The 26237-nt window shown below is 42.4% G+C and overlaps 1 protein-coding gene across 1 annotated transcript in view; it reads right to left on the bottom strand.

The window, feature by feature from the left end:
* Positions 1 to 6726: 6726 nt before the first annotated feature.
* LOC101169574 (contactin-associated protein-like 5) overlaps positions 6727 to 26237 on the bottom strand; it is a 156565-nt gene continuing 137054 nt past the window's right edge. Inside the window, exons 21-24 of the mRNA XM_011489979.3 lie at positions 14695 to 14782; positions 14406 to 14606; positions 11727 to 11795; positions 6727 to 8731 (exon numbers count right to left, since the gene is read on the bottom strand). Of these exons, the coding sequence (XP_011488281.1) occupies positions 8532 to 8731; positions 11727 to 11795; positions 14406 to 14606; positions 14695 to 14782 (558 nt within the window). The 3' untranslated portion in view covers positions 6727 to 8531. The remainder of the gene's footprint in view (positions 8732 to 11726; positions 11796 to 14405; positions 14607 to 14694; positions 14783 to 26237) is intronic.

Here is a 26237-nt window from a genome sequence, read left to right as displayed (position 1 = left end):
GTTCACTTTCAGCTTGATTTTTTCATTCAGCGCCAGCGTGGAACCTAAATGTCAGATTTGTTGATTCAGTAAAAAACTTCAGGTCAGAAAACTAAAGCGTTTCATAAATTTCAGATCTAATTCAGCATGTCTGGCAAATGAAAAAGCATTTTGGGTTTGTAATTGGCATTTGAAGTAGTTTAATTCAGCTTTATTGGCTTTTATGTCTTCTTACTTAACATTTTTGGCCTTTGAACTTTTGCTTCAGTATTTTTACTTTTAGCCTTTTTGTATTTTTAAAGAATTTGTATTAATTTTAGCAGTTTTATTATTTTTGCCTTTTATCTTCATAATTTTTAATCTCCAGACTAGTTTTTCAGCCTTTGCTTTGGATTTTTATTACTCTAGTGATTCAGAATTAAAATAACAATCTTTATTATGTTGTAAATGAGGCTCGTTTTGGTGAAAGTCTCTGTTGATTGGAACAAAGACCGCCTGTTGCTGTCAGAGCTGACATGTCAAACGTCTCCTCTGACTAACAAACACTCCCAGAACATTTCAGAAACTCCTCATCCTCCGTTCTTTCTATAAGAAATAACATGAAAGTCCTCCACGCGTTCCCTGTAATCCTCCATAATCATTCGCCATCATCGGAGGCTTCAAAGTGAACGTAAATAAGCTGCTCGTCCGTCACGAGTGGCTTCCTAAACATAATTCACGCCGTCACACATCCACTGCTGCTTTCAGCCCCACTTAGACGTGACATGGACTTGGAGACGGGAGGAATATTTGGAGAAAGCTCGATAACTTCTGATGAAAGGACTGTTGGAATGAAGCGTGAAGCAGCAGAGAGCAGGTGAGCTGAAAAACTCATTTCTGCTGATGTCAAATGAGAAGCAGCTCTTAAAGCAGCAGGGGGGCAGAACAAACTCGGATTCCTGTAAGACACTTAACGAGTCTCTGCAATGCAAAAAAAAAGAGAGAAGAAAATCTAATTTAAGAGAATATTTTTGTTCAACAAGAGGAAAGACAAACAAAGTGACCTGTCTGGGGTGTACACCGCCGTCACTCAGCAGTAACTGGGATAGGCTCCAGCAACCCAGAGACCACTGAAGGGATTCAGCAGGTTTAGAACATTGATGGATGGGAAAGGATGACATCTATAAAACCTCAAGAGAGCTGTACCACATGCATCAAACCAATTTGAATTGGAATTCAGGCCGTTTTTCAGAAGAACCAAACTCTGACGGTGACACGTCTTTAGAGGCGATACGAGAAAATGACTCTTCCTCGAACCATCGGGTCCTGTCAGCTTTTAATAACAGAAGCTTCTTTTCCACTGAGTGGTCTGTTCCAGTTTGGTTTTTTTAGGCATTTGTATTATAAAATGGCTCTGTTAAGCTGGACCGAACCAAACCATTTTTGGGACCCCCTTTGGTTGTTGGTCCATAGAAAAGTGAAACGGACTTGTTGGGCGGAGCTACTGTTAAAACCCATAGACTTGCTGAAGGTCACTACGACACTCAGAAGTTCATCACAGGAACTGCAGGCAGTTGCAAGCAAAGCCAGCCGACATTGGTACGAACTAGACTGCGCGATTGTGTATACGGTTGATGCGATGGTATAAACTGGGCTTTAAGCATTAGTCACAACTGCCCTTAGGGCTCGATACTGTGTATCTGTGTATCTGTGGGCAAATACATGGGCAAACCTGTACAGGGCACGTAAGGATCGCACACATACCACGTGAACAGCACTGACAAGCCCTTTGCACAGTCTGCAGGATTGGAAAGGGTTGAAAAAAATGTAAAAAATCCATACAACACGCCTGGATCTCACTTACTTAACCCTTACTTACCTTTGTGTGGCGTTTCAGCAGTCAATACAAAAATGTGCATGAACATTTTTGCTCTGTGGCAGGGGTGGGCAAACTTTTTGACTCGGTGGCCACAAAGGGTTCTAAAATTTGATGGAAGGGCCGGGCCAGGAGTGGATGCGTGGCGGGATTTGGCAATCCACCTCCACAGAGAAAGAAATATTAAGGAATCTGAAAAAAAAAAACATGTTTCATCTCTGATTGAAAATGATTATGTATATTTTAAAACCAAACATTTTGGTATTTTTATCTTAAACCTGTGACTTTTGTTCTCACTTTTAATGCCAGTTGCAGCAACGGCGTGATGTCCTTCACAGAAAGAAGCAAACTTAGAAAAACTGATGCATTTTTCAGCAGTTGTAATGCTTAGACAAACTAAACATTAGAAAAACAACAAATCTTCCAACACAACACCAAAGCTTTACAAGTTTCTTCACCTAAACAATAGTCATTTTATTTGTGAAGTGTCATCTATGGGGAGGCACCAGAATTACAGGGAAAATAAATCAATAAGAGCTATCAATATATTTGATTTCAGTGTGGCGGCCCAGATTAAATAGTTTGAGGGGCCGCATGTGGCCCCCGGGCCATAGTTTGCCCACCCCTGCTCTGCGGGATCTATGACTCATATTTCGTTCAGGCCATCCGAATTACCTGTACAGGTTGGTCCATTTTTTACCCACAAACAGACCGTATCCACCCTTAAGGGCAGTGGGGACTAAGGTTTTAATGGAGGATAGAAATAAATCTGCAGCAAACTTTTCTATTAATTTTGGACATTTAAAGAAGTGAAGCCCCACCCCTGATGTTGAGATGCCAAACTGAGGCCTCAGCAGAGTATATTTACCACAGGGGGCAGTATTCAGGGATGATTCAAGAAGATTTTTTTGTCCCAGAAAAGCAAGGTTTTTTTTTTTTGGGCAAACATAAGTCTTTTGCTGGAGGTTTTTCTCAGGCTTCAGATGTGAAGCTGCTGAGAGTCTGTTGACTAAAAATCTTTAACTGCCGCCTGATTCACCTTATGATAGTTTGGAACGTTTGAAGGTTAGCCGTCAGACTCAGAACACTGTTGGACTTGAAGAAAGTTGTTTTTTTTTTCATTTTAAAGAAGTGTTTTTGGTCTTCATTAAAGCATATTTGTTGGTTTGACGAAAATCTGAAGTTGTTCTGTTCAAAGTGGCGTCTTTGATGAGGACATTTTTACGGAAACGATAGGATCCCGGCTCTTTCCCGGACTCTGGCTCAGTCAGTCAGTTGGCATCCGTCTGGTTTCACAAAGATCTGAACAACCGTCCCTTTTGAAAGCTTTACAGTCAAAGTGCTGCCAGCCTGTGAGCCTCCTCTGTTTGACAGCACTTCACACGATTCATGGTGGAGGAGCATCATCGCCATGCCGACACAACCACACAACAGAGCACTAATAATATATTTGTTTTATTAATAAATTATACATCTATACAATAGATCCTTAATAAAACTGCAGCTATACAAATCATTAAGAAGTGATCACACACTGCGTTAAAACCTAGACACTCAGAGGTATGTTTTTATCCACTGAAGGAGGAAGTCTGCGTTCTATCACACCCAAACTAGCAGGACATGCACAGAGGGGGAGGGGGAGGGGGAGGGGGAGGGGGGGGGGTCCTGTTCATCTTCATCAATGGGCTCCTCTTAATTGCTCTTTCGGTTCCTTTGCTGACCGAATGCGGGGCTGTCGTTTGGATGGGTAAAATGTTTTCTCTCATGAGCTTCACTTTCTGCTCGTGTTTGGCTCGATGGCGTATCCGTCATAACGGAGATCAACCCCCCCCCTTGTTTCTGCATTTTCTTTTTTTGCGTTTCTCGTGAAACACGTGAATGAAAGTGCTAAATGTGATGATGTGAGATGTAAAAAGCGTGGGACCACTGAAAAGAAGCTGAATGATGCCTGGAAATCGTTTTCATGCTAAGAGCAAAAATTGCAAAATATGAATTAAACTAAAATGTGAAACAGCTGAAATAAACAGAGAAGAAGAAATCAAGTCCAAAAACCTGCCGAAGAAAAGTTAAAGGAGGCTGAAAAGACACAAGCTGATAGATATCCTTAACAAGTTAACAGAAGCAGGAGACTGCAATGCTAAAAGGTTACGAAACTATAAACGGAATATTACAAAACAAAATAAAACCAAAGCAAATCAAAGACCAACAAAGAATGAAAGTAAAGAAGCTGAACAAAAAATAAAAATGAGAAACTGAGGACCAGTGTATCTAATTTACCAGCCGGACGCAGAACGAACCTGAAAAAAGGCCAATAAGTCTAACATAACAGCAAAAGGCTGAATGAGGTGCTTTACATCCACGGTAAAGGTTTAAAAACAAACACTTCAGTTTAGAAAAGTTCTAAGCACAAAACAGATGAAAAAGCTTAAAATTGTTGCAATGCAGAATCATCTTCCTCTTAAACCAGTTGTCGCATTATTTGACATTTTCAGCTTAACCCTTGTGCTATCCTGTGGGGTCCAGATGACCCCACCCTTACATTGACGTGTTCTCCCCACCATGACAAAGGTGGATAAAGGTGGAAAGATTTCATGTAATCCATGGACACCAGTGAAGATCACAAATCATTGAAGAAAAAAGGTTCAGCACACTGTCTATTGGGTCTAGATGACCCCACTCCCAATGTTAAAGTGCCTAAGATAGCACAAGGGTTACACACAGCAGTTTCAGGAAATGAAAGTCTGAGCAGACATGCTGTGATGTTTTAAGGGTTCACACAGTGTTTTGGATTTTGTAGAGAGGCTGACTTTTTTACCCCACGCTGATGTCAAAATTAACTTTACAAAACTTTACATTCTGAGCTAAATTTTAGGTTATTTTTCATTAAACATGGGTTGAGGGGCCGATTAAAGACCATCTCAGATGGGGTTTGGATAACACAGACTCCACGGTTATTCAGAATTCCCTGGAGAAAAAGCAAATTGACCCAAAGATGCTGAAACGAACCCAGAAATCTATGTTCTGCTGTCAGCCACCTGTCCAGCGTTTCTTTGGACTCGACCTCCACTTGTCCTGTCAGAGAGCAGCTAATTATGAGCCAAATGAGACCAGCTGACTGTAATGTGAGCATCAGCTGCAGGTCAAAATCTTCTTCTGCCCCTCCAGAAGCAAAGATCTGTGAAAAGCAGTCGCTTGGATTTTTCTTTATCAGTGTTAAAAACAGCATAAATATGTAAAAAAGAAATGAAAGAGAAACAAACCCAGGTAGCAAGTTGGGGCTTTTTTTTCCCCTCAATTGCAGAAAGCTGCTGCTAAAAAAACGTTTGTACAATCCGACCTTCTGCTGCAGATGTTTGGACTCACCACTGCCTGGAGAACAAAGAAGCTGCTGCGTGAAGCACAAACTGACGATGGAGCCGCGCCTCCTGACAGCCTGCGGCGTTCGAGCTCTTTTGTGTTGATGAAAATGCATCATATCAGTTCTTATTTCTGGAACTTTCAAGTATTACCTCATGCAGACTCACTGCAACAGAGCCTCATTCATCAAAGAGCTTAATGTAGAGTAGAAAACCTCCAGTTTCAGAAAAACGAGAAATTACTTTGCACTGCAGATTAAAAAAAACATTTCTAATGAAGTACAACTAAAAGCATACATAGTTAAAATACTTTTTTTGTTCTGGATCGTGTTCTCATGTGGGTTCTTCTCTGACCGTTATGCACTGCTGGCAGAATCACAGTTTGGGTTATAGCGGTGCTGCCCGACATCCATTATGATGTTCTGTGATGCACAGAGATTTCGTCAAATACTTTTGACATGTTTATTTTATAAAGAACTATAATGAAATGTTCCAAGTCTGGAGATTACATCAGAAGATCTCCACATCGCTGACCTGCTGTCAGTTATTATTTAGCAGCAGGAGTGAAACTTGCAGGGATAAACGACAGAATTAGTCTTTAACCTTCAGCATTTTTGACATGTTCAACAAGAGCAAATGTTCAACCATTTATATGGTAGAAATGCAAAGATTATAAATTAAGAAGAGAATAAGCAGTCAACCGTCAGTGCTAATTAATTAAATGTCCAAAAACACTCAATGCTGAACCAAACTAAAAGCAAAAACCATGAAATACGTTAAAGAAAGCTAAAACAACACTAAGGAGCCTAAAGCATAATACTGCATAGCAAATTAAAACGGTAAAGGGTGGGTTTATGCTAAAGGCCAAACAAGCTGACATGCTGGCTACAACAGCCTAAAGCGCTCCAAAAATACTCAATGCTAAAAATCTCAGTCAGCTGATAACGTTTTACAGAAAAAGATGAACAATAAAATTAAATGTTACAATAAAAGCTAAATAAGCTGAAGCTAAAAAAGAAAAAGAAAACTAACTACAAGCTAATCAAGCATAAATCTAGCAATAACGCTGTTCTAAAAGCTAAAAAGAAGCAACATACCAGTAGTTCTGAACAAACAAATTAAACTTCAGCAAAACCTGTAGGGAAATCATAAAGACTCAATCTTAGAAGAAAAGTTGGAGCAAAACCCTAAGACACTGAAACCATTTAACCCTTTTCAATTAATATATTTCTGGTGGATTCTGAAGTGGAGAAAGCAGCTTTGCATGGATGTGCTGTGTTAACCACTTTATTCTACTAACATGGTGTGTTAAACTTGCAGTAGTCCAAAGAGCAAGTGATGTTTAGGCGTCGCCGGCTACAGCTTTAGTGTTACAGGGTTAAAAACCACAAACATGTAGAAGTAGCTTTTATCTTCAGTGCTACCTAATGGTTTAGAAATTAAATTTCAGGTTTCAAGACTTTATTGTAATTGCAGGGGCAATTAAAGTGCTTTGTTTTAAAAAGCGCTTTCTGTGCTTTTCTGATTGAACTTCAATTTTTCGACATTTACCAATGGTTGTCCATATTTCCAATAAGTTGTGTTTTTATTTACTTTAAAACTTGTAAAAAAAGTTTTTCACACTAACTTTATTATCTCGACAAAAGTAGAGCCTACGACTCAAAATAAACAAGTTATTTTGACCAATTATGTTAAAGAGCCATTCAAGATGGTCTAAAACAAAGCTCCAAATGAACACAAGGCTTTCTTTCTTTTAGCGACTATCAAGGCTGTTCAGGAAAACGTCCATCCTTTTCCGTCAGAGGTCTGACCAATCACCACAGCTTTTTTTCTTTTGTCACAAAATCCATCAGTCTGTCAGCGTTTTACTTGCACAGCCTTTAAAGCGTTTATCTTGGTTCTCTTCCTTCCTGGTACATTCATGTAAATGAACATTAAATCAAAGGATGGAGAAACTTCAAGGTAAAATCATCAAAAAAAATAGACACTTGTCTTCACTGTTTTACAAATTGAACCTTTTTTTTTGATGGGTCATCGAATTGGCAAAGGGGGCGGAGCCAATTCTAACCCTCAGAAGATAACAATGTTGCACTTCAGTCATATAAATTATTTTTCGTATTAACCACAGAAACTCGAATCAAATTTGACAAACACCTCAGGCTAGGTCTTTCACTGGCCACTCCAAAACGTTCCCATGGCAACTGCGAAACAATTTTTGATCATCAGTCTATGAAAGCAAAACAAAACAAAAACACAATTAAGAAATTTGGTAATAGTTTGTTAAAAAGTAGTGATTTTAGAAGTCTGTCACGTCAGATTACAACATTTCAATGCTTCTTTGTGAAGTAAAAAAAAAGGTTAGCATTTAGTTTAGCTTTAGAGCTTTTCTTACTGTGACCTTACCGAGAGGACGTCTTACTTTGGCAGAGAAATCCTTACAAGCTACGCTTACGATGTGAGACCGACACAGAAGCACAAGGGATAAAGATCCTGTCCATATGTGAGCACATTAATACAAAAGTTTGTCTTGTTTTCATTGAGGCTAATAATGTTAGCGATGCTAGCAAAAAAGCTAAGGTAAATTTTAGAACCCCTTATCAAGTACGGACACGAGGTATTCATCTGCCCCAAACGGGATGAAACACTTCCGGGTTTGACGTGCTTCAAGTTTAAGTTGTTTTCCTGAAGTGAACCGAAAGGGTCATCGCTGGTTTGTTGAGCGTTTTCTGCTCTTTGTTTGCTGAATGAGGCTCTGGGAGTGTTTGGAGCTCCTGATCGCAGCAGACAGCCGGTGTAATGGCTCAGCGTGTGAAGGTCAAGCCCGACTCGGTGGCATATCATGAGCACGACTTAGAACATGTTAGGAACAAAAGGAAAATGCAAATTAGGCACTCATACAGTATAGGCAGTTTTGTCCCTGTTTCTTGGAAAGCATTCAAAACTACTGGAGGTCCAAACAGCAGCAGCATCCCACAGACCTGACCTCAGCATATCCGTTCAGGGAGTCTGCTTAGCTCTGTAGGAAATATCCAGGGGTGTGGCCCGCGGTGCTGCCACCATGCCATCCATCCCTGCAGCGCGCTCATCTGATGCTTTTACACATTTTTGCAATGACAGAAACCACAGCAGCTCGATTCTGAAAACGTCACCAACATCAAAGACACTAACAGCTGCAAAGGTTCAGCCACTAGCTTGTAAAGGAGCGAAGAAAGAGTTTGGAGCGTCCCCGTGAACCTCCAGGGCGCCCACACGCGTTGAAGAAGACCCAACAGCAACGCCTCCACCTGCCGGCTCTGTCCCCAGGAGATACGGAGGCGGAGCAGGCTGCACGCCCCCAACCTTTAGATGTAGTATTCCTTCACGCTGTCCCTGATAGTGTTGTGGACGTGGAGCTCAGTCCTGTAGTCCGTGCACATGCCGTGTCTGTGCTCGTCCTTCATGCTGCCCCCACCGTTCCTTTGGGCTCGCCTCTGCTGGTAGAGGAGGCGGCTGATGACAGCCAAAGCGCACACAGCGATGAAAACCACCGCCGTCACCACGCCTGGGAAAGACAACAGGCAGCTTGTATTAATGTCTGCGACTTACATGGAGGCCAAGCACCAGGTGTTCTGTCATATCCGGACATTTTGCCTCCAAAAAGTGAAATGTCTTCAACTTAAATATTTCACTTAAATATTGGACCATGTTGCATCATTGCTTTGGTTTTCTTTGGAGAACATTTGACCTCAAAGGTTCTTTTGGTTGGTAAGATCTTGCTGTTCTTAGGTCAGACATGATAAAGCCAACCTTCTGGTTCTGGACCCTTAATGGTTCCAATGGTACAGATTTGGTGTAATCCTAAACATGGTGAGGTTAATCGTGTTCACTCTGTTCCAGTGTGTTCGCCATAAAACCACCAAGTAAAAACCAAACAAACAAGCAAGACCAAAATGGAAAATAGAAAATTAGGCTTTCTTTCAGTAACAGGAGGTAGAGCCACCTACAGGGTGAAGCGGGTAAAAACATTGGCGTTGCATTTGCGCTTGTTATAATCAAATAAAATGTTGGCTAAGAAGGTCCAGAATAGACACCTGAAAAGTTCCTACAAAGTTCCTAAAACAGATGACTTTCACTTATGTGGGTCAACTCTCTTGACTGTCATTTTGGGATTTCAACCCTAAGTTACATAAACAATTGTCAAGATGATTGTGTACCCCACTGGCATACAACACTACTATTTTTTCCTGTCTTGGGTGGATAAATATGTGCACTACCAATTGTTTTTTCTCTGGCTCAAAGCCATTGACTATATAAGAACTGGACTCGTGAGTGTGACGTCATCCAACTCAAACAAGATGAGGTCAATTCAATCGCCATTTTTTAATGAGTGAGCTTGTCAGAAGTTCACACCCCTACCACTAAAATTTGTCAACCGTTTCCAGCATTTGATGTGAAACCACATGCTGTTATTGAGGCATCTGATTGGCCAGTTAATAACTTGCACTGAAGAAAAAATATGGAATAAAAAGAGAATTATCAAGACTGTGCTAAAAAAATGTATCAAAGCCAGAATTATTATTCTGACAAATAGAATGACAGATACAGCTGTTTATTTCTCTATAGGCGTCTGTGGGATTTTGACTTCTTGGGACCGACGGGTACTCTTGTTTTTGGATTGCCAGCGGGGAGTGGTCACCTGTTTTTATAAACAGTATTAAGTAAAAGTACAATTTTTCTAGATTTCAGCTTCTGTCGCCATGCCCATCTGGTTTCCACGACTTCTTTAGGTTCTGGACACAAAAACTGAGTTTGATGCCTTTTCTGTTCAGGAATCTCTCCTACAAAAAAAAGATCACCACAGAAATGCCAGGTCTGTTGCTGAAAAGACTTAAACATTTAAAGTTCAGACACATAACTTCATCTCCAAACAGGCAACATTTGTCTCTGTTGCTCTGCAAAGTTCACTGATGTTAGTTTTACATTTTGAACTGTTGCGTCTTTTGGTCAGCAGGCAGACATGGTTGGAAAACATAAGCACAGATTATCTCCTAGCAGTTTTTCTCTGAGCTCTTTCACTCTGCATTCGGTTCGGCCATTGGACGTCGGAGATTTCAGTTGCTTTGGAGTGAAATTGCGATCCGACGATCGTTTCTTCCACTACAGAAACATTTACATCAAGCCTCCTGCTCCTCTTGCTCCCCGCTGGGGTTTTTTCTGTCACGGCTAAAAATGCAACAAGCAACACATTTGAACTTCTTGATTTCTCTCCAACATTTTATCTGGTAAATCTGTGGAGAAAAGCATGTGTGACTCATATTTATTCCTGCCTCATGTTTAGGAGCAACAATGAGGATCTGCCTTAGTTGAGGCACAATATTGAAGCTTGAATATTTCATTTCAAGTTGGGGCCATAAAAATCAATTGAAACGCATATCTGTTCATAAAGCTCCTCCTGGTCCATGAAGGTTTAGCAGAGGAAACATCCAACGCGAGCTTCCCATCAGATTCTTTTTATCCTTAGCATCTTCATCTTTGCTGCCTCAAGCCCCGCCTCCTCATGGTCTGAAAACTGACCACCATTTTGCGCTCTCACCACTGTCCACCCTTTTTCACTTCTCTTTCCAGTCTTAGGAGATTTCAAGATACACGGCTTCTGCTACACAGTTCAGCAGAAATCTTATTGACTGATGCTCAGGTGACTTCAAATATTTGTCGGTTCTTTCTTGGTTCCATACATTTCATTACAGATACATTTTTAGTGGGAACTTTTGGATTTTTTTTCCTGCTGAATCATTTACAGTTCAAAGTTGGGATTTGAACAGCTAACCAATTGACTGGCAGACGTTTCTAGAAGGTGGTGGTGAATAGAAGAATATCTGCTCTTTGTAAATTTCTGCGAACACTGTTTAGTGCAAACTCCAAATCTTTCAAACAGTTTGTGTTCATCATTCTGTGGAACTGGAGGAGAACCAAAGACCGGATCAAGTCCCAGTCCCGGTTTCTTACCAGCCATGGAGACGCATGGTGACAGTGGGCTTCCAGCTCTCAGCCTGGACAGCAAAAGCACCGCAGCTCCTCCTCAGTCTGCCTGATCGACACATTTTCCGTTTTGATAAACATCTCTTCCAACCACTTGATCATCTGGGCTCTACAAAGCTCCTGAAGAGAATTCTTTGAACCATAAATAAGTTTGTTTTAAGACTTTGTTTTCCTGCATCTCTGCCCCCCTCAGTGATATCAAAGTGGACTCCATTAACTTTTGGCAGATGACAGCTTCTCCTGTCATCTGAAGCTGCCTCTAAGGGACTTGCATGAAAAGAAGAAGTTCAAGTTGTATTTTGTTGACAACAATGACAACAAAATGGTCCGATGAGCTGAAAGACACAGGAGTTTTTTTTTCTGAAGTATTTGAGGAGACAAAGCACAAAGGCTTCCTCCTGAGAACGAAGGCAGCTCCGGTGAACGTGACGAGAACAGCAGGAGAAATGGGAGGAATAACAAACAGCTGGAGTTAATTTCAATTAAACATGGAGAGAAAAGCAGCAGAGGAGACAGACCTGCGATCACTGCCAGATCCTTCTGGGTGCTGCCGCCATGCTGCTTCTTATCTTCACTGGCAGCTTCATCTGGAAAAACACAAATGAAGAAACACAATCACTCATTATGGTCATGAAAGGAACATCGAGATGTGGGATCCCTGCCTCTTTACAGCAGAACTTCATCTTTTGAGCTTCTCGTTTGAAAAGGTGATGAGATGTGAGCATCTTTGCACCTCAAGCAGCGGAGAACCCTGAGCAGCGTTACCCGTAACGATGGAAACGCACAGAAATGTTCATTACTAAAATAAATTCCCGCTCAGCTCTAATTATGAAAACGAGCTGTCAGAGAAAGAGCCGGAGGCCTGAGTGACAGAAAACAAGGCTTTAACAAGAGAGCTGTCAGCCCAACGCCTCCTCAGACCCAGAATTCAGTGCAGCCCATAAAAAGACAAGGGGGAACACATGGAACCAGAGCAGAGGGTCATGGCAGACAATGACAAAAAAGGTGGAATGACAAAAACATCTTTTCTTAGTTTTACTGACATAAAACTCAAAATAAGTTCCATCTTTTTATTCATGTGTTCATGAAATTCAGAAAAAGTTTGACAATCGAATTGGACATTTTAATAAAATCAATATTTTTGTGTCAAATTTTGTCAAAATATTCCTAAATTTTAAAATATTTAATTTTACAAAATCCCATTGTTAAAATGAAGTTTGTCTCCTGTTTTCCTGAATTTTTTCTGAGTGCTTATGATGGAAATGTTTTTATTTTACAATCGGAGTTGTGCGATACCTCCTCAAGTGTGTTGCCATAGAACCCTTTTGTAGATGAAGCTGATCTTTAAGAACTGCAAGAGACACACCAGCCCCCCATCCCCAGCCACCACAGTGCACACAGCCCCCAGGGAGGAGCCAGGCTAGATACCAGAGCAAAGCAAATCCCCAACTCCAAGCGACCAGGTCCCCAATGGAAGCTCTGGTCCCCAGGCATCTGAACCCCAGACCTATCAGGCGACCCCTACCGATCACCAAGCACTCCCACCAGGGGGCTGAGGGCTCCATCCCCACCAACCCATAAGCCCTGGCAGAGACGAAGGGAGACACCTGGGCCACAGGCAGGCCAGTCAGGATGGCCCCAACCAACCCCCAGAACCAAAGGCAATAGGGTCCCAGCCACAGACGTAGGTGAGCACCTCACCTGGCGCAGCCCCAAGCAGCCGGGGAACTGACCCACTACAGCCACACCTGGAGGACGAGACAACCCCCCCCAGCTGAGCAGACCCCCACCCACACCCAATACAGAGACTCTGCATCCTCCACCCGCAGGCCCCGATGAGGAGCACTGATGCCACCCACCCCACTAGGTGACTGTGCTGTGACTGTAGTTCTTGTCTATAGTTTTTGTTAGCAGCTGATGTCAACTCCAAGCTTATATGATCCAAAAGCAGATGGATTATAACTGATGCCGTTCTTACTTTTCCAATTCCCTTCTCCTTTGTTTTAATTCAAGGTCTTCATGAAGGTCATGGTCCATAGCAACCTTTCGAAATCCTTCATGTCTTGGGCAGATAATTATGGGCTGAGATTTTGATGTTTCTACCTCCAAGTGATTTTTGTTATTTTCCTTAGCAACCAGTGTCTCTGCTCGTCATACCCATCATTAAACGGATGTTGTTGAAGTCACTCATTCTGCTGTAAGTTGTCCCACTGAAAAAGACAAAAAGGTCCGTATTCCATGCAGTTCTCATTCAGAGCTGTGATGTTTTGGGGCTGTTGCTGGGCAACACAAACTTTCAACTCCCTCCACAGATTCTCTATTGGATTGATGTCCACAGACTGGCTAGAACACTCCAGAACCTTGAAATACTTTATATGAAGCCACTCCATGGTTGCCATGGTGATGTGTTTGGGATCATTTTTCTGCTGGAAGATCCAAACATATTTCATCCGCAATGCTCCCCCTGATGGAAGGATGTTTTGTCTAAAATCTCATCATACATCGTCCCATTTATCCTTTTCTTAATATGGATCAATCGTTTAGTCCCTTTTGCTGAAATGCAGACCCAAACCATGATGCTTCCACCCAAATGCTTCACAGTGGGTATGGTGTTTTTGGGATGAAACTGGATTAAAAAACAAACGATAAAAATGTTTAGCAAGTGGCGTTTATGTGAGAGGCTTGCATCTTGGTGCTTTAAGCCTTCTAGACTGTGGAGCAGCGGGCACTAAACTGGACTGGTAATCAGCAAGATTTCTGTGCAAGACTGAAACTGAAATCACATAATCAATGAAGAATGATTGCTGAAAAACATTTTTTGAAGACCACTTTTTCCACTTCAATACCAGATAAGCCCTATTTTAAAGACCAGGGAAGAAGGCGGGGCGTTCAAGTCTCAGTAAGGCTGTTATAGAGCTGAGGATGGAACCTTCACAAGTCACTCAAATGGACACGCCCCTGTTTGGGTGAAATTTTAACCTTCAATAAACATTTTTAAATAGGTTATTTAACTTTATGGATGTGATCAGTAACAACTCTAACCTCAGAAGTTAGATAAAAGCTGTAATTTCATTGCTTTTTGTAAGTTGGGGTGTTTTATATTGAATAAGAAAATCTCCCTAGTAGTTATAAAGTGAACTGACCTTGCAGCAGATTGGTTTCATATTTGAAGCAGCTTGAAACAGGAAGTACTTCACCTTGTAGAGTGTGTGAGGTTGACTCGGCCAGAGCGCCACAGTTTGACTCCACCAGGTCACCCCGAATGGTGACCAGTGAGCTTCCCCGATTGGTCAGAGCCGCCTTTAGCGGGGCCACGTGGTTGAACTGCACGGAGGACAGGCAGCCAAAGAAACCTTTTAAAGCCGCTCTCCGAACCTCCTCGTCCAGGTTCTCCATACCTGCAGCGGGGAGGGTAAAGGAAAACGTCCTGGTGATTCACTGATGTCCCTGACCTCACCTGAACAGAAGCTGAGCATGAATTCCTACCAGTGACTTTCCCTAAAGTCAAGGACCTGATGGAGATCAGCTCTGCATCGGATGACAGTGTGTACTTTCTGTGGACGTCCTGGTCGATCTGGTTGAGTGGAGACAAATCAAATAACAGGGCAATTACAGGAAATGTAAAGCGAGGCAGGAGCAGCATCAGCAGCTTGTTGTAATATTTTATGGATTGTTTTTTGTGTTCTTTGCGGCCTCGCATGAAACCGCCCCTGCCCACAGATGGCTGATGGAGGGATTCTGACCTGCCCTCAGTGCTCCGGCATGCTGACTCACTCAACACTTAACACGAAGCCCTGCAGGGCTCTCAGTCCTCTGCCTTTAACCCAACATGATCCAGAGGAGAGAAAATGCTTTAAGCAGAGACCACTTTACCACGTTTAACTTCTTAGGTTCTGTGGCGACGCAATCATGACCGAGACCTCAGAATGACGCGACAGAGTCTAACTCTTTCTGTGCTGGCTCTGTCCCAACGGCATTAACATTTCACAATGGCAACAGGGAAAAGCTCACCATTTTGATCAGTCTTATGAGCAAAAAAAAAAAATAAAAAATTACTTTTCCCTCCAGTTCAGGATTGTTGGAGACTTGGTCCATTATATCGAGAAAATGGCCTTTAAAAATCCAGAAAGGCTTTTTCTTTAGTCCAAAATCTGTGGTTTGAACCTTTATTGAACCACTTTATTATTATTGAACCACTAATCATCTTTTCATCTATTTTCAAAGTGTTACCAGTGGTCTTTTAGTCATGATTATGCAGTTTTTAGCCAAAATCTAAAAAAACTGTCGCTTTCTTGGACACAGTTTGTGTAGAGGGGCAGGAGTTCATTAGAAATTGCCCGAGTTGTGGGCGGGACCACTGCAACGGAGTTGCACTAACTTACAGCTCCCACATCCCAACCTATGCAACAAAAATGGCGAGCAATATTGGAGCTATCCTGCCATATGGTTTTGAGCCAAATGCCATCTCAAATAAAGACAACAACGACATACATGGATCTTTTAGTCTGCAAGTGGATGCATCAGAGTAGAGCAGAGCAGGAAGGGGGAGGATCCCTCCAAGTGGACACCCCTGAGGTTTCTTCTTTTTTGTCCCTGCTGTTTTCTTGTTTTTAGGAGTTTTTTCAAACCGCAAAGGAGGGTCTAAGGGAAGGGGTGCCCAGTTAAGTATTTTCATATTGGATTCTATGAATTCATGATCCTTTTGATTTTAGGTGTACTTTACAATTACTGGTACGAACCGGTACGGTTGTTATGATTTTGGGCTGTATAAATAAAATTGATTTGGATTGAAGCTCGTGGCCTGCTCAGCGAATTTTCTGTCACAAACACCTTTTTCAAGCAGCTTTTTTATCCTCTCTTAATTCATTGATTTGAATGAAGAAATACTCAGAAATGCATTTTTTTCCGTAATTTTCTTTATGCTTTAAAAGAAAAAAAAATATTCCAAATGTTATGAAAATTTATTGGAGGAAGCTTCATCCTACACTGAAGGCATCAAAATATAAGATCATGTCAACATAATGATCCGATTAAAAACTAAAAATTTGATGCTAAAAGAAATTCTAAACTCTACTTTCAAGCAGAGACAAACATCGGAACAGACAACATTTAATCGGAAATAGTTATGGTTGCTATGGAGATAAGCTGATGGAGGCCAGTTGAAATCCGCAAAATTTTGACTTTTTAGTAAATTTAATGCTTATAAATCAATAATCAAATTAATTGGTGGTAGTGGGGGTGTACATGTGCTACATGGGGGGGGGGGTAGTTTTTTTTTGCAATATTAGCAGCACAGTGTGGAGATCTTCTAAAAAGTCGTGATCGATTATGTGTACTTTGCTAGGATTTCTCCGTTTTGTTGTTGCTGTTGAAGTCCACTCCACGTCATTGTTCTGCTTAATTTGTTCTTATACTGATGAGAACTTTCTTAAATGACTGTGATCTGAAGTTCTGGACTGGAAAAAAAGCCCAAAATAAAGATCACAGAATTTAATCTGAACTAGAGCCCGTCACAATGCAGATCTTCATACATGGTAAAAATGTACGGCTAGACTGCGATTTCTTCGTTTTCATTCAATAAATAATGACAGCGTGTAACGTGTCGTATGTTGTTGTTTATCTGAGGTCGCGTTTATCTTGTTTTAAGACCCGCTGAGAACCACACGAGCCCTTTTCCATTACGTTTTTCATCAGCCGAGTTAAAAGCTTCTGTGAAATGTCAGCCAGTGTTTCATTTGGTATTCTTTCAACAACCTGGGATCCAGGCCACTAAAACCACTTAGAAAAGGTCACAGGAAAATGTGGTTACAAAGCAACCCGACACCGCCTGAAAACCTCTGGCTGACCTTCAGCGGCTTATCTTGTCATCCTGCTGCGGCGTTTTCCACATCGGCTGGAAGGTAAAACAATCTCCATCACTGCTATGAAAGAAAATTCCCCCAACAATCAATGCCAAACTGATAATGAATAATTTAGAGCGCACATATCTGCTGTGTCTGGGTCAGCCATCACTCCATCAGGCTGCAACAACAAGATACGCCTTATTGGAAAAGAAAGAAACTGTTACATGAGATCACAGATCCTTAGTGAAGAACAGAGATCTTCATCAATCAAGTTCAACTTCCTCACACAGCAGCGTGAAAAATGAGCATTTGTGGACGCCTGTCACACTTGGTTTGTTTGTTTCCTGGAGGAAAGGTGCTCTGTCCCCCAGAGAAATGACTTCATCATCAGCAAACCTAATGACTTTTCTACAGGCCCGTCCGTCTTTGTTCACTGCTCCATTGTCCCGTCGACTGCAGGCTGGCTGAATGTACTCATCTCTTTCTTAATCTCGTTTCTTTCTGATAACTTTATGCAGAAGAACCAGTTTTGAACCGTTCTTGCTCAGAGGTTAAGATCCAGCTAAGCAAGAAGAAGCTACATAACAGTGAAGGAGTTGAACGGGTTTAGCTGACAGCTCTTGTCTTGGGTGGTGTTTCCTGTCAATCATTTGGCAGCAATAGCTCGTTAGGATCTGGATGCTTCCTCTGTTAACCCAGTGGTTATTTGCATACGGCAGCTCCAAATGCGTGGTGATTCCATCCTTTCATTCTATGCATAAATGCAACGATTTAATGCAGGATTTGAATGTATAAAACACGATGGTTCAAGTCTGTCATATCTGTTAATTTCTTTTAACCCCTAGGAATAAATCTGAACTCGAACTTCGGCAAAGCTAGGGGGCCGCATGCCTTCAGTGGGTAAATCTAATGAAGCGCTCTGCTTAAATGGCTTCAGCCTGCATACCATTATCTTCCTTTCACAATCTACCCCCTCCACCCACCTCCTCCTTTTCACAGTCTGTCAGACTAAATGTCATTTCTGTCATTGATAGGTCCTTGCCTGCTCTCTGCTCACTCACTACATGACATGATAGAAGCACTTGAAGGTCCCAGAGTAGAAAAATACGATCGAATTTCAAATGAATTCATGCAAATGTACATTATTAAAAGGCCCCGGCACTGCCAATGAGCATTCCTACCCATTTGGAGAGTGGTTGTAATGAAGCTACCCCTCAGCATCACAATAAAAGGATAATGTAAAGCAGCCATGACTGCTTTAAAGTCAAATTGTAATTGCAAAATACCAGCCTTCATGAAGGCAGTGGGCCATAACAACGCGTACATTCTCTTTATGTCTTGGGAGGACAAATATGTGTATTAAATTTTAACTCTCCATGTTAAAGTAAATTTACCTTAGCAACAAATACTTATTTTGCCCCACCCACAGGTTTAATGTGATAATGATAAGCTGTAGTTTGAAACTTTTTTGTTTTGATAACAGACATATATGACCTACAGGGAGGAGTTTAAGTTACAAAACCATCAGTTCAAGATAAAACAAACAAAGAAACATGGCAACAAAAGGCAATAAAAACATATTTTGATTTGTAAAAATGGCCTCAGTGAGTCCGTAATGTCTGAGGTAGATTGTTTTTAATCAATTAAATATATATTTTTAAGTTACTTTTTTTTTTTTTTTCCACAACTTTTTATTTAAAGAATTAGTCATGACAACACAGCAACTTCAATAATACCAGTTACGTTTTCCTTATAAAAAGACAAAAAGCAAAAAGGAAATAAAATAATAAAAAAAAAAAAAAAAAAAAAAAAAAAAAAAACTAAATTGTATTGTATGACATTTCACTCAAAACAAATAAAAATTATAATTACATAAAACAAAACTTAACAACGAACATTGCTTCTCTTACATGATACCATCACAGCTCTCCTTTTCAAAAGCTTTTAAACTGAGGTTGCAAAATTCCGTGCGGTTGAGATCAAAAATCTGTTGAATCATCTATTAGTTCTAATTTTTGAATATAATTAATAAAGGGTCCCCAAATTTCCTCAAATAGGTGTTGTTTGCTTTTATGGATATACATTATTCTTTCCAAAGGAAGGCAATACAACATTTGTTTTAGCCACTGATTTATGCTAGGTCTGCTCATGTTTTTCCAAGCCTGTGCAATACACCTTTTAGCCGTTAAGAAACTGATATCAATAAATGTACTCTCTGTATTACTAAAATTATGTTTCACTGGATATATAGTCAAAAGAAATAGGGTAGGGCTCAATGTAAGTTGTTTTGAGATTATTTTTTCTATTGTAATTTTAACTTCTTCCAAAAAGATTTGTATTTGGTGACATTCCCACATGCAATGCTTCAATGTGCCTTTAAATCCACATTTTGCACAAACATCTGGTATGTTCTTATTATATTTATTTAGTTGCACTGGTGTCGTATATAAACGCATTAACCATTTAAATTGTAGTATTCTCAGTCGACTGTTAATAGACATAGAATGAATCTTACAACATGCCCTTGTCCAATCATTTTCATTAATATTGAGTGATAAGTCATCATTCCATGATTTTAATTTACCATTTGAGTTCTCTGATGTATTAGATGTCAATAAGTTATAGAGGTCCGAAATTATGCCTTTTCTTAATTTGTTTTTCATCATCTGGGTTTCCAGCTGTGAAAGAGGAATTTTGTTAAGACTCTTTTGGTTTGCATTCACAAAGCTTCTTAACTGAAGATATTTAAAGTAGTGTTTTTTATCCAGGTCGTACATAGATTTTAGCTCCTCAAAGGACATAAAGGTATCAGACTGTGAGGGGTACAAATCTCTAATTGTTCTAAGTCCTTTGGATGCCCACGTTTTAAACGTTGTATCCATTCTTCCTGGTACAAAACACTGGTGACCCCAGATTGGGCTGAATTGTGATAAAGAATTTACTTCTTTTAAATAGTTTTTGACCTCAAACCAGACCTTTATCATGTTTCAAGATAATTTTTGATTTGTCTTTGTAACTTTCTTATTTTATCGGAGTATAAGAACGACGGTAAAGGTATTTTTAAATTGTGGGACTCCATTTCCACCCAATGTGGATTATTCTCATTAGAGAAGTAAAACATAATGGAACGCAGATGTGTAGCCCAGAAGTAATGCTTAAAATTAGGGCATTTTAGCCCCCCTCCATCAAATGGTAAGTATAGTAAAGTAAGACGGAGTTTAGGTTTTCTGTTGTTCCATATAAAGGCTACTGTGATTTTCTTTAACCAAGCAAATAATTCTAGAGGGGGTGCCAGAGGGATATTTTGGAACAAGTATAGCAGTTTTGGCAATACGTTCATTTTTAGGATATTTATTCTTCCCATTATAGTTATGGGCAGCTTCATCCATCTGTCTATTGAATCTTTGATTTTTTCTTTTAAGTAATCATAGTTACGTTGGACAACTTGATCCAGCTTTGGTACAATTACCACTCCTAAGTATTCAAAATGTTCAACTACTTTAAAGTGAGATGTTTTGGAAGTGGGGTTTTGCCTTTCCATAGAATTTAGCATTAAAATTGAGGATTTTGCATTATTCACTTTATATCCTGAAATACTTCCAAATATTTGAATCACTTCCAGCACTGCTGGGATTGATGAAGTAAGGTTACTCAAATATAAAATGACATCGTCTGCAAACAAAGAAATTTTGTGTTCAGTGGGTCCTATTGTGATTCCAGTTATCTGTGTATGTGCACGAATCGCTGCTGCAAATGGTTCTATTGCTAAAGTAAAAAGCAAAGGAGAGAGAGGACATCCTTGCCGACATCCTCTCTTAATTTTAATTGGCTTAGAGAAATTTCTATTTGTTAAAACTTCCGCTGTCGGGTCTTTATACAAAATCTTGATCCATTTTATAAAGTTGGATCCGCATCCAAATCTTTCCAAGATACTGAAAAGATAGGGCCACTCAACCCTATCAAATGCTTTTTCTGCATCTAATGACAGGAGAGCAGTATCTCTGTTTTCTTTTTTATGATGAATGATATTTAAAACTCTTCTCACATTATGAGATCCTAGTCTTCCAGCAACAAAGCCATTCTGATCTCTATTTATTATATGTGGCAGAACGTTTTGGAGACGCCTTGCTAACAATTTGCAAATAATTTTAAGATCAGAATTCAGTAAACTAATAGGCCTCATATTCTCGCATTTGTTAGGTGGTTTACCTGGTTTTGGCAGTAATGTGATAAGGGCTTGATTCATGGAGAGTGGAAGACATTCTTTTTCAAATGCCTCAGTAAACATTTCCAGTAGGGGTGTTAGCAATTTATCCTTAAATTTTTTATATATTTCAATCGGAATACCATCTGGACCTGGACTTTTTCCTAATTTCATGTTTTCAATAGTTTGTGCGACTTCTATGTTATTAAACTTTAAATTCAAATTGATCTTATTCTTATTTGAGATAACTGGAATATTCAGCCTATTTAGGAAACTATTAATGTCAGTAGGATTGCAGTTCCCTTGAGCGTCATACAGTTTCTGGTAATACTCTCTAAAGGCGTCGTTGATATCTTTTGGATTGACTAAGTTTTGTTCATTTTTTGTGATACATGTGATAGAGGTTTTAGTTTCCAGTTGTTTTATTTGCCATGCCAATAATTTTCCAGCCTTGTCACCTTGTTCATAAAATGTTTGTTTTAACCTTAAAAGGCTTGATGCAGCCCTGTTACTGGACTGTTTGTCATATTCCGCTCTTAGGAGTAATAACTCTTTTGCTTCCAGATCCCCATTTTCGTAAATTTTTTGTTGTGTGTGTTTTATTTTGTTCTCTAGTTGTGCAAAATTTTGTTTGTCTTTCTTATTTTTATAGCTTGTGTAACTAATTATTTTTCCTCTAAGAAATGCCTTAAAGGCATCCCATCTAATGCAGGCTGAAGTTTGATCTGTGTTGAAGTAGAAAAAGTCATCTATTTGTTTTCCTATGTATTTAACAAACTCTCCGTCCTGCAGCCATTTGTGTTGGAATCGCCATCTAGGAGGGTCGCTGGATATTTTTTCATCCCTGTATACTAGGCAACATGGAGCATGGTCCGAAATTACAATATTGTCATATGTACATTTTTGGATTTTGGACATCAATTCAGAAGAAATTAGGAAGTAATCTATACGTGAGTAGGTTTGAAATGTTGCAGAATAGCATGAATAGGCCTTGGTTTGCTGATTTAATTCCCTCCAAATATCTAGCAGTTTTAGTTCTTTCATTGATCTCAGAATACTCAGTCTACAGTTGTTATGAGTTTGGTCGGTTCCTGTGGATCTATCCTGGCTTGGATTTAAGGTACAGTTAAAGTCCCCAGCTATTATAAATTGCCCGGGCAGCGCTGAAAGTGTAAGGAACAGGTCTTCATAAAACTTAAAATCATCAGAATTAGGACTGTAAATATTAACCAAATTTAATGTTTCCAACAATAATGATCCTTGTATTATTAAATATGTCACGGTGAGGGGGTGGCTCGAAAGCCGGTTGGACCCAGATGCAGAGGCAGGAGGCAAGGATCAGGGCTAGTGGGTTTTAATGCACAAAAAGAACAAACAAAAAGCGCTGCAGAGCAGGATGACAAAGGAAACAAAAACTTACTTGGCGTGGCATGAAACATGGACGAGGAACATGGCATGAACACCATAACAGGGGTAACTAATGGACCAACACAGGAGGAAGGCAGAGACAAGACTTAAATACAGACAGGGCAGACAAGACACAGGTGGACACGATCAGGGCTGATGGGGACCAAAGGAAGCAAAACTCAAGAAAACAGACAAGACAGGAGACTTTCAAAATAAAACAGGAAACAGAAACAAGACAGAACAAGGACCAAAAACAAGACAACAAATTCAAATCATGACAGTACCCCCCCCTCAAGGAACCGCTCCGAGGTTCCAAAAGTCACATGAGGGGGGGGCCCCGGAGGACAAACCTCGACGGGCACAAGAGTCCAGAGGACGGCCGGGGGTCCGAGCGGTCCGGCGAGGCAGGTCCGGAGGACGGCCGGGGGGCCGAGCGGTCCGGCGAGGCAGGTCCGGAGGACGGCCGGGGGGCCGCGCGGTCCGGCGAGGCAGGTCCGGAGGACGGCCGGGGGGCCGAGCGGTCCGGCATGAGAGGCTTGGAGGCGTCGTCAGGCTTGGAGGCGTCGTCAGGCTTGGAGGCGTCGTCAGGCTTGGAGGCGTCGTCAGGCTTGGAGGCGTCGTCAGGCTTGGAGGCGTCGTCAGGCTTGGAGGCGTCGTCAGGCTTGGAGGCGTCGTCAGGCTTGGAGGAGGCGTCAGGCGTGGAGGCGTCGTCAGGCGTGGAGGCGTCGTCAGGCGTGGAGGCGTCGTCAGGCGTGGAGGCGTCGTCAGGCGTGGAGTCGCCAGGCGTGGAGTCGCCAGGCGTGGAGTCGCCAGGCGTGGAGTCGCCAGGCGTGGAGTCGCCAGGCGTGGAGTCGTCAGGCGTGGAGTCGTCAGGCGTGGAGTCGTCAGGCGTGGAGTCGTCAGGCGTGGAGTCGTCAGGCGTGGAGTCGTCGTCGGGCCAGCAGTCAGGCTCTGGCGGGTCGGGCCAGCAGTCAGGCTCTGGCGGGTCGGGCCAGCAGTCAGGCTCTGGCGGGTCGGGCCAGCAGTCAGGCTCTGGCGGGTCGGGCCAGCAGTCAGGCTCTGGCGGGTCGGGCCAGCAGTCAGGCTCTGGCGGGTCGGGCCAGCAGTCAGGCTCTGGCGGGTCGGGCCAGCAGTCAGGCTCTGGCGGGTCGGGCCAGCAGTCAGGCTCTGGCGGGTCGGGCCAGCAGTCAGGCTCTGGCGGGTCGGGCCAGCAGTCAGGCTCTGGCGGGTCGGGCCAGCAGTCAGGCTCTGGCGGGTCGGGCCAGCAGTCAGGCTCTGGCGGGTCGGGCCAGCAGTCAGGCTCTGGCGGGTCAGGCGTGGAGCCGAGCTCAGGCGGGTCAGGCGTGGAGCCGAGCTCGGGCGGGTCAGGCGTGGAGCCGAGCTCGGGCGGGTCAGGCGTGGAGCCGAGCTCAGGCGGGTCAGGCGTGGAGCCGAGCTCAGGCGGGTCAGGCGTGGAGCCGAGCTCAGGCGGGTCAGGCGTGGCAGTGGAACCGGGGAACCGTCGGGGCGCAGGCGGCACCCCCCTGGGAGCCGGGACGGGTCGGGGCGCAGGCGGCACCCCCCTGGGAGCAGGAACGGGTCGGGGCGCAGGCGGCACCCCCCTGGGAGCAGGAACGGGTCGGGGCGCAGGCGGCACCCCCCTGGGAGCTGGGATGGGTCGGGGTGCGTCCGGGACCACCACTGAACGTGGTTGTGGTGCATCCGGGACCACCACCGGAACATGACGGGGATGGGGTGCATCTGGCACCACCACTGGAAAGCGATGTGGTGCGTGCCGGACCACCTCTGGAACAGGAAGGGGACGGCGGGGACGACGGCGACGACCCCCCCTCAGGGCAAGACGGCTCCCTGTGAAGTCCAGGTGGCTCCCACTCCAGGCATACGAGGCAAACTGGGCCTGGTCGAAAACCCAGTAAGACCTCGTGCGCTCGGCTTCCTGACAATAAGCCTCTAGGAGCTGCATGTCCCGCTCTGCTGGGTCCAAAAAATATGGTTGGTCCATTCTGTCACGGTGAGGGGGTGGCTCGAAAGCCGGTTGGACCCAGATGCAGAGGCAGGAGGCAAGGATCAGGGCTAGTGGGTTTTAATGCACAAAAAGAACAAACAAAAAGCGCTGCAGAGCAGGATGACAAAGGAAACAAAAACTTACTTGGCGTGGCATGAAACATGGACGAGGAACATGGCATGAACACCATAACAGGGGTAACTAATGGACCAACACAGGAGGAAGGCAGAGACAAGACTTAAATACAGACAGGGCAGACAAGACACAGGTGGACACGATCAGGGCTGATGGGGACCAAAGGAAGCAAAACTCAAGAAAACAGACAAGACAGGAGACTTTCAAAATAAAACAGGAAACAGAAACAAGACAGAACAAGGACCAAAAACAAGACAACAAATTCAAATCATGACAAAATATCTACCCCTCTTGTCTTTAATCACATTACTGACATGGAATGGTACAGATTCATGAATAAGAGTCATCACTCCTCTTGCTCTGGAAGAAAATGCTGAAGCAAATACGCTCCCTCGCCACCTTCTTCTAATTCTTTTTTCGTCTTCCTCTAGAAGATGGGTCTCCTGAAGAAAGACTATTTTGGACCCCATATCTTTTATTTTGTTTATTACTTTTTTGACCTTTTTGAAACGTTGCAATCCCCTGCAATTCCATGTTACAAAGTTTAGATCTACTCCTTGCATTAATTTGGACAGATCAAAGTATTTATTTGCATTTAGAGTAAATTGTCTCTTGAAAAAAAAAAAAGAGATCTGTATTTCTTTTCAGCTGCTGTGAAACTTTCACATAATACAATGAACATTTTTTTAAAGAGAAGCCTAACTAACCTGGATATAAGAGAACATATCCAAAACACCAAACTTGAACACCCGTTACCCCATTTACCCAACTGAATGGGTTTCCCTCCCCCCACATTGTGTCTCCCGCCATGGCACGTGCCTGATCCTCTCTCTGGGAGGAGCAGTCTGCCCATGTCACTCAAATCGAACATTAACGCACGCCACTGCTGGTCGTGCCTTGACCAAAAATAATTTTTCTACGCTGCTAATTTTCACTTAATGTATACAGTTGTAGAAATTGTTTCAAAAAATATTATTAATTAAGAAAAAGAAAAATAAAGGAAGAAGAAAAAAAAGTCACTCAGATGTTTCCATATTGGAATGCCAATTTTCCCGTCCCGTTACCTGTTTCTCACAACTGTTGAGAGAATAGTATGTCAGATCAGAATCACTTTCACTCGGAGTTCTTCTGGATCTTCTTGAGAAACTCTCGAGCCTCTGTCGGTGTTTTAAAGGCGTGCGTCTTCCCCTCGTAGGTCACCAGTAACTTTGCTGGGTGAATCACTCCGTGCTTTATCCCCAATCTGCGCAGATCCTCTCGAACCGAGTCGAACTGTTTCTGAAGCTGGTGCACTCCCGCCGCGAGGTCCGGGTAGAATCGGATCCGCTGCTCCTTGTAGCGAAGATCCTTTTTGGCCCGCGCCGCAGAGACAACAGCCAGCTTATCCTTATAGTTAAGGAATCTCATGATGAGAGTGCGAGGTGGAGCGTTGCCG

Source organism: Oryzias latipes, chromosome 21, assembly GCF_002234675.1.
Source record: "Oryzias latipes chromosome 21, ASM223467v1".
NCBI lineage: Eukaryota > Metazoa > Chordata > Actinopteri > Beloniformes > Adrianichthyidae > Oryzias > Oryzias latipes.
This window is presented reverse-complemented; position numbering and strand designations above follow the sequence as displayed.